Source organism: Medicago truncatula, chromosome 3 (genome assembly GCF_003473485.1).
Source record: "Medicago truncatula cultivar Jemalong A17 chromosome 3, MtrunA17r5.0-ANR, whole genome shotgun sequence".
Lineage (NCBI taxonomy): Eukaryota > Viridiplantae > Streptophyta > Magnoliopsida > Fabales > Fabaceae > Medicago > Medicago truncatula.
This window is the reverse complement of record NC_053044.1, coordinates 41,378,505-41,397,369: the sequence shown is the minus strand read 5'-3', so window position 1 is coordinate 41,397,369 and position 18,865 is coordinate 41,378,505. Positions and strand designations below refer to the sequence as shown.

The window sequence follows — 18,865 nt, the reverse complement described above, 5'->3', positions numbered from 1 at the left end:
TAAGTAGCAAATTTGTTTGGGATTTAGAATTAAAAATGAGTGATCCATGTGTGATGTGAGTTTCTTCTATTTCTATTAGAGACAAAAATGTGGTAGCGAATAAGATGAGCTAGTCATTTCAACCATACCCTCTATTTCCTTCTGGATAATCAACCAACAATATTCCACAAAACTTTCTTATCTACACTTCTTTCCATTTCTTTCATTAAAAATATTATATACACGAATAAATAAGAGATAAAAACTTCAATCGAATTATTACAAAATAATAATAATAAATTAACAAAAAATTAAAGACAAACATCATACATACACTCAAAGGAGCTAAGGTGAGTGCCTCTGTTGAAAATTTAAACTAAATATTAGATTAAAGTAGTGAATTAATTTGTATTGGAGATTAATTAATTCACTTCTTCTTAGCATTTTAAAACTCAAACTTGATAATAACAAAAATACAAACATGTTAATAACAAGCAGAATATTTGTTCTGAAAAAGAAAAGGCAAGAAATAAGTAATTGCATGCATTGATTTTAAGCACAAGATGATAGCTGCAAGGGCTTGATAATGTTTGATTAATGTGTTCAGTGTTCATCCATCCATTCATCATCTTCAATTCAACATGAGAATGTTACCTTTTTGTTCATCCACTCCGTGTTATTCCCCATCTTCTCAGGTCTATTTCTATCCACAACTTTTACCATGTTTATCATTAATTATTCTTCTTTTGGTTATGGTAAAAATAGTTAAAACAGTTAATCTTGTTGTTATTGCAGATTCCCTTATTTGGGGGACTGCAATCTCTATGTCCAATTCGAAAGGATTTTGAAAGTAGAGGTGTGGTAGAAGAAAATGTACATTTAGGTTTGTATCATGGAACACCCTCACTCAGAAGTTCATTTACAGCACAAGCTATAAAGACTGTCTCAGCTTGGGATAATTCATCACTCAGTACTGGAGAATTCAGATATAGTTTATCTACTGTTCCCGAGGAATTAGTAGACTTTGCAAAACAATCAACTGAAGTGTCTGAGCCATTAGTAGCACCTACTGTACATCCAGAAGCAATATTATCGAGTACTGATATAACGTCGGGGAAGATTGAATCTGTGCCGAGTTTGATTAAAGGGGGTAATGAATCGTTAGCCGCAACTAAAGCAAGTGCCACTGAAGTTTTTGCTGGAATCAATGAAACATTCAGTGACTCAATTAATAAGGGAGAAAATGCTCTTCGAAGCTCAGTGGATACTGCCACTTCTTTTATTGATTCCGTTGTTAAAAATGCTACTACATCTGCAGATAATGCTTTTAGTAAGGTGTTTTCTGCTGCTGATCAAACGGGGGACTTAGCGAATAAGAAAATTACTAGCTTTTCAAGTGAGATAGATGGAGTCACCAGTAAAGCGCCTGGTTTGGTTATTGATGTGTTGCGACGTACAGTGGTTGCTGTAGAGAGTTCTCTATCAAGTGGGGCTTCTTATGTTGTTTACCTATATGGGTCGGCGAAGGAGTTTATTCCTGCAGAGATCAGGGATACAGTCAATATATATGAAGATAAAGCAGCACAAGTCTTGAGGCCTGTTGGGTCTGCAACTCAACAGGTAACATATTCATAGAGATTCAACAAGATTCTAAGTCTTAGCTTCCCTAAAAAATTTCATTTTGTTTAATGTCTGTGAAGTTTGATTTGAATTGTCAAATGAGTCAAAACGTCTTATATATGGACGACTCTTCTTCAGCTCTAGCATAAGAAGTTCTTTGCTTTAATTCATGCTTGAAATTGTGTGTTCTTGTTCTTAATATATGCTGTTTCATTTCACAAACATTCTGAATTTGCCAGCAATTTTCTAGCCTGTTCACCAATAGTATGTTGATAATTTATGTCTCATAAGCAGATATACATGGCTTTCTATTCACTGGAGAAGAGTCTTGGCTTGGATCCAAATGACCCAATTATTCCATTTGTTGTTTTTGTGGGCTCTTCAGCAACATTATGGTATGAAATTATCTATCCTCAAAATTAAATTTGTTATAAATCTACATTGAAGAATTAGATTTCCATCACAAACACCATCTATAATAGATGTCAGATATATGCAGGACTATTTATTGGTTGTGGAAATATGGAGGTTACTCAGGAGATTTATCCCCTAAATCAGCTTTCGAGCTCTTGGCCGGGGACTCAAATGCTGTACTTATAGATGTCCGCTCCGAGGCAAGTTATGGTCAATTTTTCAGACATTTTTAATTCAAAGCGGGAGAAACAGTCATACATTTTATGAAAGCAAAGTCAGGATATCTTGTGTTTTGAATCTTTTGATGCCCATTCTATGTTTGTTCCACTCTTTTTCTGATCTCAAACTACGATGCTTTGGTGGAATGGAAGTTTTCCTATCTGTTTGCATTTGTTTGGCCAACTATTTTCATATCAATGTTGATCAATAAACTTGCTGCTCCTTTCCTTTATGCAGGACTTGCGAGAAAAAGATGGTATTCCTGATATTCGACGGGCTGCTCGGTTTCGCTATGCAAGTGTAACTCCAATTGAGGTTGGTTTAAAACATGATGATATTTAAAAATTGTGGTGAGTATATTTATGGAATGCCTTACCTATGTGAAATGGAACAGGTCCAGAATCTTGGTCATTTATTCTATGGATAAGTAATTAATTTGTTATCTAGCACTAATAAAATAACATATCATGTCCATTTCAGGTTGATGGCTCCATACGCAAGTTGTTGAAGGGGGGTAGAGACCTAGATGACTCCTTGATTGCTGCTATTATTCAAAATTTGAAAATTGTTAAGGTATTTTGCCTTGCATCTCGAAACAGGGTCTATTGTTCTGAATAAAGTTAGTTGGAAGTGTATGGAATAACCCCTAGACGCTTGGCAAAATTTTCTTCCATGTGACTCTCTCGGAAATCAGGGTTTTATACACAACCTTCAGTTTCATTCTTTTTACTTTGATATTATAACAATAGGCAATTGAACGTCAAAAGATATCTGCGTGTTAAAGTTAGGTTGTTTTTATAAAACATGTAGTCTTTTTGTAGTTTCGCCTAAGAATACGTTTTTATTTTCACCTAATAATCTATCAGAAACTTAATTTATGTGGTCTATAGGACAGTTCCAAGGTTATTGTGTTGGATGCTGATGGTACTCGTTCTAAAGGCATTGCAAGATCCTTGAAGAAAATTGGGGTTAAGGTAAGTCTGTCAATAACTGCTGAGATACTTGCTGCAAATCTTTAATGTGTTGGCGATATATAAAATAAATTTACTGCTGCAATCCATTATGTAAATTATCTAACCTGCCATCTGTCCTACTATTTATTCGTTCGTCTAAATACCTTCCAAACCTTATTTTGTTGCTGAAGCCTGTGCCTAACAGAATGTTTAGCTTTGTGGTAGGAGATTTGGTAACTAGATAACAAATAACAGTTTTTACTGCTTCTATATCTGATGTAGGCTCATTGAAACTTGTAATTGTATTTCAAGGTTAGGGTTGAAGAGCTTTGGCATGGTGAAAAGTAGGATAATCTATTAATAATAGAGAAAAATTCTGGATTATTCTATATAACTCAAGTCTTTGTTAGTGTCTGCATGATTTCCTACAAAGAAGTATCTCTATTATACTATCTAATAAGTATTGCGCATGTTCACCTCAGTTGTGAGTGTAAATTGAACTCATGCACAAATGCTATATATGGTGAGTTGCAGTACATAACAGCCCATCACTGGACGAGACACTCTGATGGTTTAGATTTGAAATTGTAAATGAAAAAGGTAAAAACTAGAATTTATGAATTTTAGATTCCTTAACCCATATATGTTCAAACTAAACACTTAGTCCTTTACTGTCGACATGAATGCTAATCAGATTTGTTTTCAAACTTGGGGACAGTTCCTTTAAACCATAGTATGTGCTTTAGTGGTGGTTCACTAATAGACGCCCTATACTAACCCACTTGGGTTGGCCTGGGACCTTGGAGTGTGCTCCTCTCAAGGTTCAGGTTCAATTCTCCCAAGTGTCAATTTGGGTGGGCTAGTTTGACTTATTAAAAAAAAAAACTAATAGACGCCCTATGCACAATCAACTTATTCATCAATCATTGAAATCCGATCAATATATGGAAGTAGAATAAAATGTAAATAGTCATGTTGATATTTTACAGAATCCGTACTTGGTCCAAGGTGGCTTTCAGTCTTGGGTAAAACAAAGTCTCCGCATCAAGGAACTCAAACCTGAGACAGCACTTACCATACTCAACGAGGTATTTGTCAAACTATTTCTGTTCATACATATCGTTATGGATATGAAATTCACTAGGCACTAGCATACATAACCAAAAATAATGGATGAAAGCTCTGTTCTGTAATACTAACAATTTAGGATGAATCCTCTTCTTACACAGCCTACTGTTTTAGCTAATCACCTAATCAATTCTTTATTTTTAATGCATGCAAAAGATATTAAGGAGAACCTTATTTGACTAAGGGTTCTTCTGTTTTTTTTATACAAAAGCCAATTTTGATTCAAAAGATATGTTTTATAAAACTTGTAATAGGTAATGAGTTTCTTCTTAGGGGGGATTCTCAAGAAAAGCTATTTCAGTGCTTTTCTTAGAGGTTCAAATTAGCAGCATCTGAAAAAAATGGCTCTAAAAAAAGTTGCATTGTGGGATCACTTTTTTTAAAGCTTAAGCAAATAAATATATGTTGGTCTTTTCATCGGTGCATATGCATTTTTTTATGTTCACAGGAAGCTGAAGCAATTCTAGAGGATATTAGACCTTCTCCTTGGCAACTTTTAGGTTCTGGTACGGTAAGTGTCAACTTCGTAATTTTTACAACCAGTCAGTTATTTGTCATTTTTGTTGGATTCTCATTATGCTTATTGTTAAGTTAATTTAGTAAGGTTGACGTCATTTCATAACAAAGTATGGAGAATACTGATGAGATAAAACCGCAAACCGCAAGTGCACGGTCTTACCGAAGTAGTATAAAAGAGTATCGTTCCGACAGGGAGTAGTTCAACTTAATTAATCTTTAGAGGTGATTAGAAGAGAGAAGAGAATTGTAAGTTGGGGGTTTTTAAACTGTTAAAAAGCAATATAATAAAAGAGCCTTGGATCGTTGGTTTCATCTAAATAACAAGTCCCTCTCAAACCAAAACCATAAGCTTATAATGTTATGTTAGACCTAATTTCTCAAGACAATGTTATGTTAGACCTAATTTCTCAAGACAGTTTCTCTTAAGTTCCTCTAGCAACCAAGCCTATTTCGCTGACTTGATTACTATTGGATTTTGGTTCCTCTAACAACCAAGCCTATTTCGCTGACTTGATTGTTATTAGTTCCCTTGAAGATCGAAACTATATGTCTCAAAGATTGCAAAGCCTATTTCGCTGACTTTGCAATCCTTGTCTGAATTCACTTGTTCGAATATCAAAGCTCCACTTTCGTTTTATGAATTGATATTTGGAATAATGGACGAACAATTATCAAACCCTCCACTTTCGTTTCCACAGTTTGATAATGGTTAATCCATGTTAAGACGGTGAATTCAGATAAGAAACTAGGGTTACATAAGATTAAGGCTTAGGGCTTGGTTTGATTAGGATTATGTCATTTAGACTTATCCAACAATCCCAAGACAAGAAGAAGTCTACTCACTCATGTTCATCGTAGACATGGGGGAGAAGAGAGAAAGCATGAAAGTAAAAGACAGGAAAATAAAGGAAAGGAAAAGAACTTTATTTAGAAAAGCAATTGTCACTTATTGTATTCCAAGTAAAGATGAATCTTTAGTGATGGCTAGCTACTCTATTTATAGTACACAATTGACTTAAAATCTAAGCAAGTATATTCCTAGAATATTCCTCGGTAGATTGTGCGCCAAAATAGAATAGCTTGGAGTCAAAGCAAAAGCAGCAAAAGGCATCTGGAGGGTGGCACGGCCGTGCCAAGGCCAGCACGGGCCGTGCCAAACTTCTGACTTGTGGGAGATATATTTTGTTTCCCAATCTTCATATTTTTGTGTCCAATCTGCTCCAAATCCCTTTCTTTTGCTCCAAGACTCTCTCCATCCAATATTCTTCCCTGAAATATAATAAATTGCATTTTAAAGTAAACTATCCTAAAAAGGAAATAATACTAATATAAAATTATATAAAATCTAATTAAAACTAAACTAAAAAGCATATTAAAATAACATATAAATGACTCATCAAACTCCCCCATACTTGAATCTTTGCTTGTCCTCAAGCAAAAGGCATAAACATAGTAGCATCAACAGTTAAATCAAATGACAATTAATTAAAGCACATGTCTCCTCAAGGGCTTAAATCCCAAAATGTACACTAATCACAAACTCAAGTATTTCCTGAAATCTTTATTCTACCCAACAATCAAGTTTCAAGTGAGTGTGTGTGTGAAGTCCAACCCTTTTCTTGCTCATGTATAAGATAGGTATAATGAGGAAACATGGTCTAATCCTAGCACTAAACTAACCAAGAAAAATTCCTTCTACAATTCATATAAGAGAGATGGGAGTTTTTGAGAATCTTTGTTCTTTTGCCATATGCACATTTTAAGTTCTTTATTTAAGGAAAAACATTTTCACGTAGGAGGTCGGAGGGCCTACCCCCTTCCCCAATCTAGATTCAATGGTATTCCTTAAAACATCGTCTTCACGTAGGAAGTCGGAGGGCCTACCTCCTTCCCCAATCTAGTTTCAACAATGCTTTTTAAAGTTTTTCTCAAGATAACAATCACCTTCACGTAGGAAGTCGGAGGGCCTACCTCCTTCCCCAATCTAGATTCAGTGATGAGATCTTGAAATTATTTGGCTTTTTGGCTTTTTATGATCTCCCTTATACTCACTTATACTACTGGCGCTTTGAGAATTTTTAAAGGTTAATGCACCACTAAGATTAGAACGCGTTTTCTTAAAATACCTATTCATACATTTACTCAAGGGAAGCAACTTTGTGTTTTTCTCATTGGAGAATTTTATTCACTTTAAAACAAGATGTGGTTATATCAAGAAGACTTAAAACACAAGAGTTTGCTTTCATGTACAAGAATCAACAAAATAAGAGGAGACAATGAAATTTTTTGTGTCATGATATTTTTAATAAAAATTAGCTACTTAAACATGCCTTTCACAATAAAACGAAACAAAAGAATAAAGTTCAAGGGAGTTTGGAAACACTACGACTAAAGACACTTTCTTTATTAGGCTCCCCCCACACTTAGGAGAAATAAGGAAAAAGTGAGAAAGGGTGAGGAAAGCTCACAATTTGTCGAAATTTTAAACTCCGGAGGCCTTCAGGTTGGCACGGCCGTGCCAGATGTAGCACGGGCCGTGCTATCATTCTGCCAACTTTATTGAAGATGTGGTTGTGTTTCTTGGCACGGCCGTGCCAAGTCAAGCACGGGCCGTGCCGCCCTTCTGGTTCTTGGAACTTTGATTTTCTTGCGTTTCTTAATCAATCTCGGACACTTACCTACAAAATAAAGAGAAATAACAGAAAACAAAGAAAGCAATTAAATTGGTGGGTTGCCTCCCACGAAGCGCTCTTTTAACGTCACTAGCTTGACGAAGGTGAGGATGAAAAATCCTTAAGGTGGGTCACTAAGGGTGAAATCAGCCACTACTTCATTTACTTCTCCGGTATTATAGATTTTAAGCCGTTGGCCATTAACCGTGAAGGATCCTGTTTCTTCAGAAAAGATTTCAATCGCCCCATAAGGGTAGACTGTGCGAACTTGGAAAGGACCGGACCATCGTGATCGCAGTTTACCTGGAAAGAGCTTTAGCCTAGAGTTAAAGAGCAGCACAAGGTCACCACTTTTGAAGTGTCTTTTGATGATTTTCTTGTCATGCCAGGTCTTAGTTCTCTCTTTGTAAATGCGGGCATTCTCATAAGCATCCATCCTAAGTTCTTCTAGCTCGTTTAATTGAAGTTTTCTTTTGTCACCGGCTAAATTGGGATCTAAGTTGAGGTTTCTAATTGCCCAATAGGCCTTATGCTCGAGCTCAACAGGAAGGTGACAAGATTTCCCATAGACAAGTTTAAAAGGGGTCATCCCAATAGGGGTTTTATAAGCCGTTCGATAGGCCCAAAGGGCATCATCAAGCTTATTTGACCAATCTGTTCTAGAGGTGGAAACAGTTTTTTCAAGGATAGCTTTAATTTGTCTGTTTGAGACCTCCACTTGTCCGCTAGTTTGGGGGTGATAGGGTGTCGCAATTTTGTGTCTCACTCCAAGTTTTTGCAAAAGTTTTTCAAAATGTCTTGAAATGAAGTGAGACCCTCCATCGCTTATCACAACTCGTGGCACTCCGAATCTAGGGAAAATGACTTTCTTAAACATTTTTATAACCACCTGTGCATCATTAGTGGGGGAAGCAATGGCCTCAACCCATTTGGACACATAGTCAACGGCTACTAATATGTACTGATTCCCAAAAGAGGAAGGGAAAGGTCCCATAAAGTCAATACCCCAAACATCAAAAATTTCCACTTCAAGGATGTTATTCAAAGGCATTTCATTTCTTTTAGTGATGCTACCGGTGCGTTGACATTTGTCACATTTAGAGATAAAGAGATGCACATCTTTGAAAAGTGATGGCCACCAGAAACCAGAATGAAGAATTTTGAAAGAAGTCTTTTGTGTACTGGCGTGGCCGCCATAAGAAGAGGAGTGACAATGAGTTAGAATACTACTTACCTCGTTTTCAGGAATGCATCGCCTGAAAATCCCATCTGAGCCTCTTCTGAAGAGGTAGGGCTCGTCCCAATAGTAGTGCTTGAGATCATTGAAGAATTTCTTCTTTTGTTGGTAGTTTAACTCGGGCGGTAGTACTCCTGCTGCAAGAAAGTTAACAAAATCTGCATACCAAGGTGCGTCAGTTTGTGCCAATAAGAATAGTTGGTCATCTGGGAATGAGTCATCCAAGGGTAACTCATCCTTATTGGTCTCCCGAAGTCGGGACAAGTGGTCAGCGACAACATTTTCTACGCCCTTTTTATCTTTTATTTCAAGGTCAAATTCTTGGAGGAGCAAAATCCATCGGATCAATCTCGGTTTGGCATCTTTTTTGTTTAGCAAGTATTTTATGGCCGAGTGATCTGTATAAACAATGATTTTTGATCCCACCAAGTATTGCCGAAATTTGTCAATGGCGTAGACAACTGCTAGCAATTCTTTTTCTGTCGTGGCATAGTTTACCTGTGCCCCATCTAGGGTCTTACTGGCATAGTATATGGCATGCATCTTTTTGTCGTTTCTTTGACCTAATACTGCCCCAACCGCATAGTCGCTTGCATCACACATTATTTCAAAAGGCAAGTTCCAATCCGGTGGTTGTATGATTGGGGCGGTAATTAGTGCTTCCTTCAACCTGCAAAATGCCTGCAAACAAGAATCATCAAAGGTAAAGTCTGCATCTTTGAGAAGCAGGCTGGTTAGTGGCTTAGTGATTGATGAGAAATCTTTGATGAAACGACGGTAGAACCCTGCATGTCCTAGGAAACTTCTAATTTCTTTAACTGAGGTGGGAGGTAGCATTTTTTTAATAATTTCGATTTTTGCTCTATCTACCTCTATACCTCTGTCGAAAACCAAGTGTCCTAGGACAATTCCTTCTCTTACCATGAAGTGACATTTCTCCCAATTTAAGACTAGGTTCACCTGTTCACATCTTTCCAAAACTTTTTCAAGGTTAGTCAAACAATCATCAAAATTAGAACCATGCACAGAAAAATCATCCATAAAGACTTCCATTATCTTTTCAACGAAGTCAGAAAAAATAGACATCATGCATCTTTGAAAAGTAGCAGGGGCATTACACAGACCAAAAGGCATTCTTCTATAGGCAAAGGTCCCGAAGGGACATGTAAAAGTTGTCTTTTCTTGGTCATTAGGGTGAATGGGTATTTGGAAAAATCCAGAATAGCCATCTAGGTAACAAAAATGCGAATGCTTAGCTAACCTTTCTAACATTTGGTCTATAAAAGGGAGAGGGAAGTGATCTTTACGGGTTGCTTTATTAAGCTTCCTATAATCAATACACATTCTCCAACCGGTGACGGTTCTAGTGGCAATGGATTCATTTTTATCATTTTTAATAACTGTGAGACCACCCTTCTTTGGTACAACTTGCACGGGGCTAACCCATTTGGAGTCAGAAATTGGATAAATAACACCTGCATCTAGGAGTTTTAAGACTTCCTTTTTCACAACTTCTTTCATATTGGGATTTAGTCTTCTTTGGTGCTCAATGGAGGGTTTATAGTCTTCTTCAAGAAGTATCCTATGCATGCATAATGAAGGATTTATTCCTTTAATGTCATCAATGGTGTAACCTATGGCTTTAGGATATTTCTTGAGGACATAAAGCAATTTTTCAGTTTCTACTTCATCGAGACTTGCATTTACAATAACAGGATAGGTGGAGTTAGGGCCCAAGAATTCATACCTTAGATTCGATGGAAGTGTTTTGAGTTCTACTTTCGGTGCCTCCTTGGGTAGAAGTGTTGGTTCTTCTTTTACTAACTCCTCCACACTTAGACCTTTCATTGGAAGAGTTCTATCTAACAGTTCTTCATAAGCCTTTGCCTCTCCTTCCAGTTTTGTACCTGCATTGTTAACCAAGCATACTTCCAAACCATCATGTGCAGTTGATGCTAAAGAGCATTCTTTCACGCAATGGTCGATTATGTCTATCATGCAATAAGAGTCCTTAATGGAGGGACCTTTCATTAGTTTAGCAAGTTCAAATTCAACAGTTTCCTTACCTACATTGAAGGCAAGCTTACCCTTTTTTACATCAATGATAGCTCCTGCAGTGGCAAGGAAAGGTCTTCCCAAAAGAATTGGTACTTGATTGTCTTCTTCCATTTCCATCACAACAAAATCGGCGGGGATATATACCTCTCCTACCTTAACGGGGACATCTTCTATGATTCCAGCTGGATACTTAACAGAACGGTCTGCTAGTTGTAGGGTCATCCTTGTTGATTTAAGTTCCCCTATTCCCAACCTCTCATAAAGTGATAAAGGCATTAGGCTGACACTGGCTCCTAGATCGCACATAGCTTTCTTCACAACTTCCGACCCTATGACACAAGGTATGGAAAAACTACCTGGATCTTTAAGCTTTGGTGGCAATTTATTTTGGATGATGGCACTGCATTCTTCTGTAAGGTTAACCGTCTCACTTTCCTCAATCTTTCTTTTTTTAGAGAGGATTTCTTTCAAAAATTTAGCATATGTGGGCATTTGGGTTAGGACCTCGGTAAATGGCACATCAATATATATCTTGTTCATCATCTCTATGAACTTTTTGAATTGCTCATCTAGCTTTGATTTGGCAAACCTTTGAGGGAAGGGGATTTTTGGCTTAAAGGGAGGTGGCAAGTTTTCCTCAACTCGTGGTTTCTCTCTTTCTGCTCTGGTTTCCCTAGATGGTGGTTCGCAGATTTCTTTCTCACTGTTATCGGTCTCGGTTCTCCTTATGGGGTCTTCGAGTGGCTTACCACTCCTAAGTGTGACAGCATTCATTTTATTGGGGTGGTTAACCTTACGAACTACCTGGGAGAGTTGAGTTTCAGAAATTTTGTTGTGAGAGGAGATAGAGTCTATCTTTGTTGTGAGAGTAGCAAGAGAGTTGTTCAAAAGTCTAGTTTGGTCCTTGAGCTCTTGGAGCTGTTCGGATTGTTTAAGAAAATAGTTTTCCATTAAAAGTTCAATGTGAGACTTTTGAACAACTCTTTGGCCATTCTGAACAAAATTTAACTGCTCAACACTACTTAGGTTGCAATCGGTGTTAGAATGACTAGATAGGTCACATGTTTCACAAGGAGGCGAGAAGGTAGGTGTGCTCATGCGATCAAGTCTTTGAGATAATGCATTCACCTTGGTAGATAAATAGTCAATGGAAGAGGTTTCATCCATACCTGCCTCTTTTTTAGAGGGCGAAGGATCGATGGTTGCTTTTTCTTCTGTCCATTGGAAGAGGTTTAGAGCCATGTTCTCAATTAACGCATAAGCTGTTGTGAAGTCTTTGTTCATTAGGGCACCACCTGCAGCTGTATCAACAGTCAATTTAGTGCTAGATGTTAGACCATTATAAAAGGTGTGGATGATCAACCATTTTTCTAGACCATGATGGGGACAACGTCTAAGTATTTCTTTAAAATGTTCCCACACATCGAAAAGAGATTCCTCATTCTTTTGAGTAAATTGGTAAAGTTTTCCCCTAAGTTGGGCAGTTTTGGATGGGGGAAAGAAACGACAAAGGAATTCTCTCCTCAGTTGGTCCCATGAGGTAATGGAACCAGGCTTCAAAGAATTGAACCAATTGCTGGCTTTATCTTTTAGAGAAAAAGGGAAGAGATATAGCCTGACGGTTTCTTGGTCGTCTTTGCAAGTTACACTAAGTCTCCAAAAGGTTGAGATATGTAAATTTGGGTCCTCGGAAGGTGATCCAGAGAACTGGTTTTGTTGCACCAGAATTAGTAGTGCAGGTTTTATTTTGAAGTTGCTACCTTGAACTGTTGGGTAGACTATAATAGTGCATGGCTCATCCGAAGAAGGGATCGAATACTCCTTAAGAGTGCGTTCCTCAGCCATGTTATCTATTATCTTTAAGCCACCCGAATCAAGTGTAGGAAAAAGAAGAAGGGAAAAAGAGGGGAGAGAAAAGAGTTCTAATCACAAAGAAAGAATTAATTAAATTAGTTTACTCCCCGGCAGCGGCGCCAAAAACTTGATGAGATAAAACCGCAAGTGCACGGTCTTACCGAAGTAGTATAAAAGAGTATCGTTCCGACAGGGAGTAGTTCAACTTAATTAATCTTTAGAGGTGATTAGAAGAGAGAAGAGAATTGTAAGTTCAACTTAATTAATCTTTAGAGGTGATTAGAAGAGAGAAGAGAATTGTAAGTTGGGGGTTTTTAAACGGTTAAAAAGCAATATAATAAAAGAGCCTTGGGATCGTTGGTTTCATCTAAATAACAAGTCCCTCTCAAACCAAAACCATAAGCTTATAATGTTATATTAGACCTAATTTCTCAAGACAGTTTCTCTTAAGTTCCTCTAGCAACCAAGCCTATTTCGCTGACTTGATTACTATTGGATTTTGGTTCCTCTAACAACCAAGCCTATTTCGCTGACTTGATTGTTATTAGTTCCCTTGAAGATCGAAACTATATGTCTCAAAGATTGCAAAGCCTATTTCGCTGACTTTGCAATCCTTGTCTGAATTCACTTGTTCGAATATCAAAGCTCCACTTTCGTTTTATGAATTGATATTTGGAATAATGGACGAACAATTATCAAACCCTCCACTTTCGTTTCCACAGTTTGATAATGGTTAATCCATGTTAAGACGGTGAATTCAGATAAGAAACTAGGGTTACATAAGATTAAGGCTTAGGGCTTGGTTTGATTAGGATTATGTCATTTAGACTTATCCAACAATCCCAAGACAAGAAGAAGTCTACTCACTCATGTTCATCGTAGACATGGGGGAGAAGAGAGAAAGCATGAAAGTAAAAGACATGAAAATAAAGGAAAGGAAAAGAACTTTATTTAGAAAAGCAATTGTCACTTATTGTATTCCAAGTAAAGATGAATCTTTAGTGATGGCTAGCTACTCTATTTATAGTACACAATTGACTTAAAATCTAAGCAAGTATATTCCTAGAATATTCCTCGGTAGATTGTGCGCCAAAATAGAATAGTTTGGAGTCAAAGCAAAAGCAGCAAAAGGCATCTGGAGGGTGGCACGGCCGTGCCAAGCTTCTGACTTGTGGGAGATATATTTTGTTTCCCAATCTTCATATTTTTGTGTCCAATCTGCTCCAAATCCCTTTCTTTTGCTCCAAGACTCTCTCCATCCAATATTCTTCCCTGAAATATAATAAATTGCATTTTAAAGTAAACTATCCTAAAAAGGAAATAATACTAATATAAAATTATATAAAATCTAATTAAAACTAAACTAAAAAGCATATTAAAATAACATATAAATGACTCATCAAATACCTCAATACGGTAGAAAACAGGTTTTTAGTCAAGCAACTTATATTGAGAAAAATAAAATAGAAAAATGGAATTGATAGCACTTTCTATCTATTTAATGTATCCTATCTTCAACAATTTTCTTACATAAATATGACGTTTTCTTCCTTGATACCACGAAAGCATCCTTGACATATTTTGATTTGATTAAGAAATCTTACATGATTTTATTTTATTGTTATTATCTGCTAATAAATGCAACTACTTTTTATTCAGGCACTACTTGCGGGGTCATATGCATTAGTAGGTATGCGCATGTTCTTTCCCATAAACTAAGAATTTATTCAGAATTGAAATTTTTTGGACTACATCTAAAGAGTGTGGCAGTTAGTCCGGGGTAACATATAACCACTAACTACAAATGCCAGTTTATATGTGAAGTTGGCTAGTTTACTTCTCACAAATGTTTTAAGAGCTTATATCGTGTTTGAAATTTTATTTTGATTCTGAAGCTTAAATGAAAGTTCTAATTCCATGTAACATCATGCACGTGACTGGAAGTCTTCAAAGATTTTTTTAGTGAAAACCTGGTTTCCCCCACTTTATTGTTAACCATTCGTTCATTTTATTTTCCTGATCTGACAAAGCGCAATCATTATTGTTGCAGAGTGGGAGAAAACATTGCAGTTAATTGGTGTATTTGGCCTCAGTCTGGTATGTATATTTTCCATTCAGCAAGTGCTTCAATTAAATATTGTTTCTTTTATGGTTCATATATCAACTAATGTTGGGAATAGCATAATGGGCCCATAATTTTATCTACCGGGAAATTCTCATATTCTATCTAGTTTTAAGGTCAGTAACATTGGAGATTTTTCATTTCCTTATATTTTTTTAATGTGTATCACCAGACCATATATCTGCGGGTTTCTTCGTATGAAAAGTCAGAAGATTTGAACCAAGATGTGAGGTAAGTATACTTCATGTTGATATTTGGTCATATAGTCATCTAACTAGACAATGTTTGAATAATTTAATTATCATCCCATAATCATATATGTATTCAGTCATTTTTATATAAGTCATGGTAGATATGTACACAAGCTTTTCATTTCTATATATATAGTAGTATGGATTGTGTTCGTTAAATTTGTCATTGCATAGACACAAAAGTCAGCATTTCAAACGTGTAAAAGGATTAGAAATTGTGTTTGTGTGCCTCGATAGACAGATATGAGCGAACATAAAGAGTGTCACCCAAATCCACATGCAGTTTCCAACTATTTTTCCCCCTGATACAAGATAAACCAACTCTTAAGGCATAACTTCTGTTATCTTGTATTTTCATCTTGAGTGTTGCAATTATCATAACATCTCAATACCGAGAAAAACATATGATTTTAATTAGCAAATAGCAACTAACAACACTGTCAGATTGTGTACCCTATCTTGGCATTTTTACTCTAGCATCTGTAATGAAATTTAACTTCTTTGTCTTCTTCTGTCCTGTAAAGGTTTTTATTGCTTGCTCCTGTTAAAATTGGAGGTCAGGCATTTTCATGGGCTGCTGGAAAATTGGAATCAAATGGCATAGGGTTACCTACATCACCTTCATCATTGGATGTTCAGAACCGGGTACTACAGGCTGCCGCGAAACATGAATCCCAACCCTCTGATAGTGAAGGGAGCCAAGACCCTACTCCCGAATCCACAGTTTCTCTCAATTAAAATGTATGAGATTATTGTTCCAGATTGTCATGTGCTAACATGGGAAGAACAGAGATTTGTATGGTCACAACAAGTTAACTCACATGACTTGAAGTTGAAGTATGCAAGTTGACATTATCCAACCTTTTCTAAACACTGTGCAGCCAACACAAAGATGATTATTATTTTTAGTGCCACAAGTTGCAAGATTGCCACAACCATCAAAATAGTAAGAGTGAAATATAATTGTTTAATAAACTATTATTTGCATGATAAAAATTGTACTGACAATTTCTGGTGTTACAACAAATAGTTTTATAAACTATATCCTTCGATAAATTCGTTTGATGTTTAGGTCTTCTACAAACTTCTTTTGCTCAGAGCCTTCACCCCCAATCATCAATGTAAAAATAAATAAATACAAACTTCTTTTGTCCACAGCCAGATCCATTGTATCAATACCCTTATGGCTAATCTAGATCATTGATCGTCAAGTTTTGTTAAGAATGACAAGTATCATGCTGGAATAAATTTATTATAAGATGGGTTTCCATTCTCTTATACCAAAATATTAATCACATGTTGAGCCAAAACGGTTGTTTTAGGCCTCATCTTTTTAAAAAACAAAAAATCGACTTTTTTTTTTTTTTTTTTTCATTTTATAATTAAAGACTTTGATTACAAATGACAAATCTATGTATAAACCCACCATTCAAGTAAAGGTATTGGGGTTCGAATCCCGATTACAACATCTGACCTAACAATTTTAGTATTTTAATCAGTTGAAAATACAGATTTACACATCCTAAGACGTAAGTAACCGTCTTATATTGGTCATTGCCATCGTTGGTCACTATTGTGTTGGGTTGGACTATATCTCATTTTTTTAATCTGAGAGACCAACTTACTATCACCACCAACACATAACTATAATGGGTAATTATTGCGATCAACATCAACAAGGCGACAACCCACCTTCATATCAGCATCAACGCTAGCCAACAAGAGGGAGATAACATATTCATGTTGAGTAAGTTGAACACATACAGTGGTATGGTTGATTAAAAAATAAACACCGGTGTGTTCAAGGAGGTCCTGCAAGATTTAGAAACAAAATAATATGGGTTCATTGAAATTTATGATTAAAGTGAATAAGTGAAATTTGGGGTTCAAACCTCTGCCGCCTCTACATACTACAATATCTCACCAACAAAGTTAAACATTATGAGTTAAACTTAATTAAAAAATAACCATGTTTGGAAGACGTATGCTTGTGTTATCGTTTACACTTTTTGAGTTTTCGTGTTTTTTACGTTAAATTGATTTCAATTTCAAAATAATCAATAGACGACGATAACTATAAGGAAATATAACATAAATCGTAACTAATCATAACTACAAAGTCATCCTTGAAATTTTGAGTATCATATGGAACGCGCATCGAATTTTCAGCCGCACCAAGTTGTTGGGTCGTACTGCTTATCTATGGAAATATAGAAGCTCATGTTAAGGTATGGTTAAGGGTGGGAGTATGAACAGGTTCCATGTTGGTACCGCTCCCGTTTCCAAAAGTCCAAATCATTTTCTACTAGATGGGGATATGAAAGAGGAAGGCAGGCTGAGGCGATATTGTTATTTGTAGAGCATTGACTGACGTGGCCAAGGACTGACATTGTTTTGAGGTCACATCCCATGCCTGCTTGGTTTATGAACACAATAATTTATTTTGCCTGCAGTAAGAAAGTGGCCGCTGCATTACCATGAAGAAATTCATATTGAGCAGCAGAACTTAATGACAATGATAAAAAATTAAAAACGTATACGTATGATAATTGATAAGAGTTGGAATATTATGAGTTTCATGATACCATGAAGAAAATAATTCATTGTGATTAAAAGTGATAAAAATTAAACAAATCATCAACAAGGCGACAATCCACCTTATCACACAAGTAGAGGAGACAAAGTTTGAACCCCGATCACGACATCCAACCTATCAATTTCGGCATTTTTTCTTATTTCACCGACTTGATCTACATAATACTTTGTAGTTTGATAAATTATTTCCGGGTTAACACTTTGTATAACAAACAAGACATTCTATTGATATAAGATGTAGTTTTTGGATAATGCGGCATCGTTTCTTCATAAAGATATCATGGGCATTATCTGTGGCTGCTATTTTATTTTTGTTTGTTTACAAAATCAAATCAAAGTCAAAATAAACTTGATTAGAACTACTACACGGTAGAATATTAGAATTACTACTAAGCAGACTACTAAATAATTGGCTTGAACCATAATCCAACTTTCACTAACATGGTGCTTAAGAGTTCAGTCCTTAGCCTTCCTTAAAAGGTTATTATGTATTTATGTTTCTAGAATTGAGCATTAACATATTTTTACGAAGAAAAAAAAAAAACATGAATGCGTCATAATTTAATCTGATGTCCATGTCAATCCTATTGATTTTTTCCTATAAATGTTTAGGTTAAAAATTAGCTTTTTCTTTCAAATTTCAGGCTGCTGCCCTTTGACCCATTGATGCTAATTTTGTTCAAAGACATTGACTCGCAGCTGAAGGGTTTGTGAAAGAATACGAGGAAAGGACATTGGAAAAGGTTGCGGAAGGATATTTAAAAGAGTTAATCTGTAGAAGTTTGGTGCAAGTAGTTTCAACCGGTATTGATGGAAGAGTAAAAAGTTGTCGTGTTCATGATCTAGTGCATGAAATGATCCTTTGACAAATTTATGGATTTAAGTTTTTGCGAGAATATTACTTAGGGCAAAAAATTGTCTACCGGAATAATTTGACGCCTATCAATAGCACCCAATTCTAATAATCTAATGGAAGGTATTGAAAGTTCACGTGTTCGATCACTGCTTATTCTAGAACCTCAAACATCACTCAAATCCTTTGTTAGGAGAATCCCTACAACATATAGCCGATTGAAGGTGCTTGCTTTGATTCCTGAGGAATGGCTTGAAATTCTTAAAGATTTTGGAAGTTTGAAACAATTGAAATATTATGCGTTCGTGGTGAATAAAGTAAGAAGTTCTGGACTTCCAAAATCCATTGGCATGCTCGTGAACCTAGAGACTTTGGATTTAAAATCTAAATT

At 36.2% G+C, this 18,865-nt stretch overlaps 1 protein-coding gene and 1 non-coding gene across 4 annotated transcripts; both read left to right on the top strand.

Annotated features, from left to right (window-relative positions):
- The first annotated feature begins 167 nt into the window (after window positions 1-167).
- On the top strand, window positions 168-16,183 carry LOC11444160 (calcium sensing receptor, chloroplastic). 3 transcript variants are annotated; one of them, XM_024777716.2, is made up of 14 exons: window positions 168-329; window positions 587-674; window positions 775-1,599; window positions 1,894-1,994; window positions 2,099-2,213; window positions 2,470-2,547; window positions 2,713-2,805; window positions 3,123-3,206; window positions 4,175-4,273; window positions 4,762-4,824; window positions 14,313-14,343; window positions 14,704-14,750; window positions 14,948-15,006; window positions 15,551-16,183. In XM_024777716.2, exons 2-14 carry the CDS (start codon window positions 621-623, stop codon window positions 15,762-15,764), a joined length of 1,863 nt encoding a protein of 620 aa, XP_024633484.1. In that variant the 5' UTR covers window positions 168-329; window positions 587-620; the 3' UTR covers window positions 15,765-16,183. The 3 variants fall into 3 exon arrangements, with proteins under 3 accessions (XP_024633484.1, XP_024633483.1, XP_039687524.1); XM_039831590.1 differs by lacking the exon at window positions 168-329 and having other exon boundaries at window positions 339-674; window positions 775-1,091; window positions 1,128-1,599; XM_024777715.2 differs by lacking the exon at window positions 168-329 and having other exon boundaries at window positions 338-674.
- LOC112420529 (small nucleolar RNA R71) lies at window positions 12,172-12,278 on the top strand. The gene has a single exon (XR_003010709.1). It is a non-coding gene; the product is annotated as a small nucleolar RNA R71 (small nucleolar RNA).
- Window positions 16,184-18,865: the final 2,682 nt, after the last annotated feature.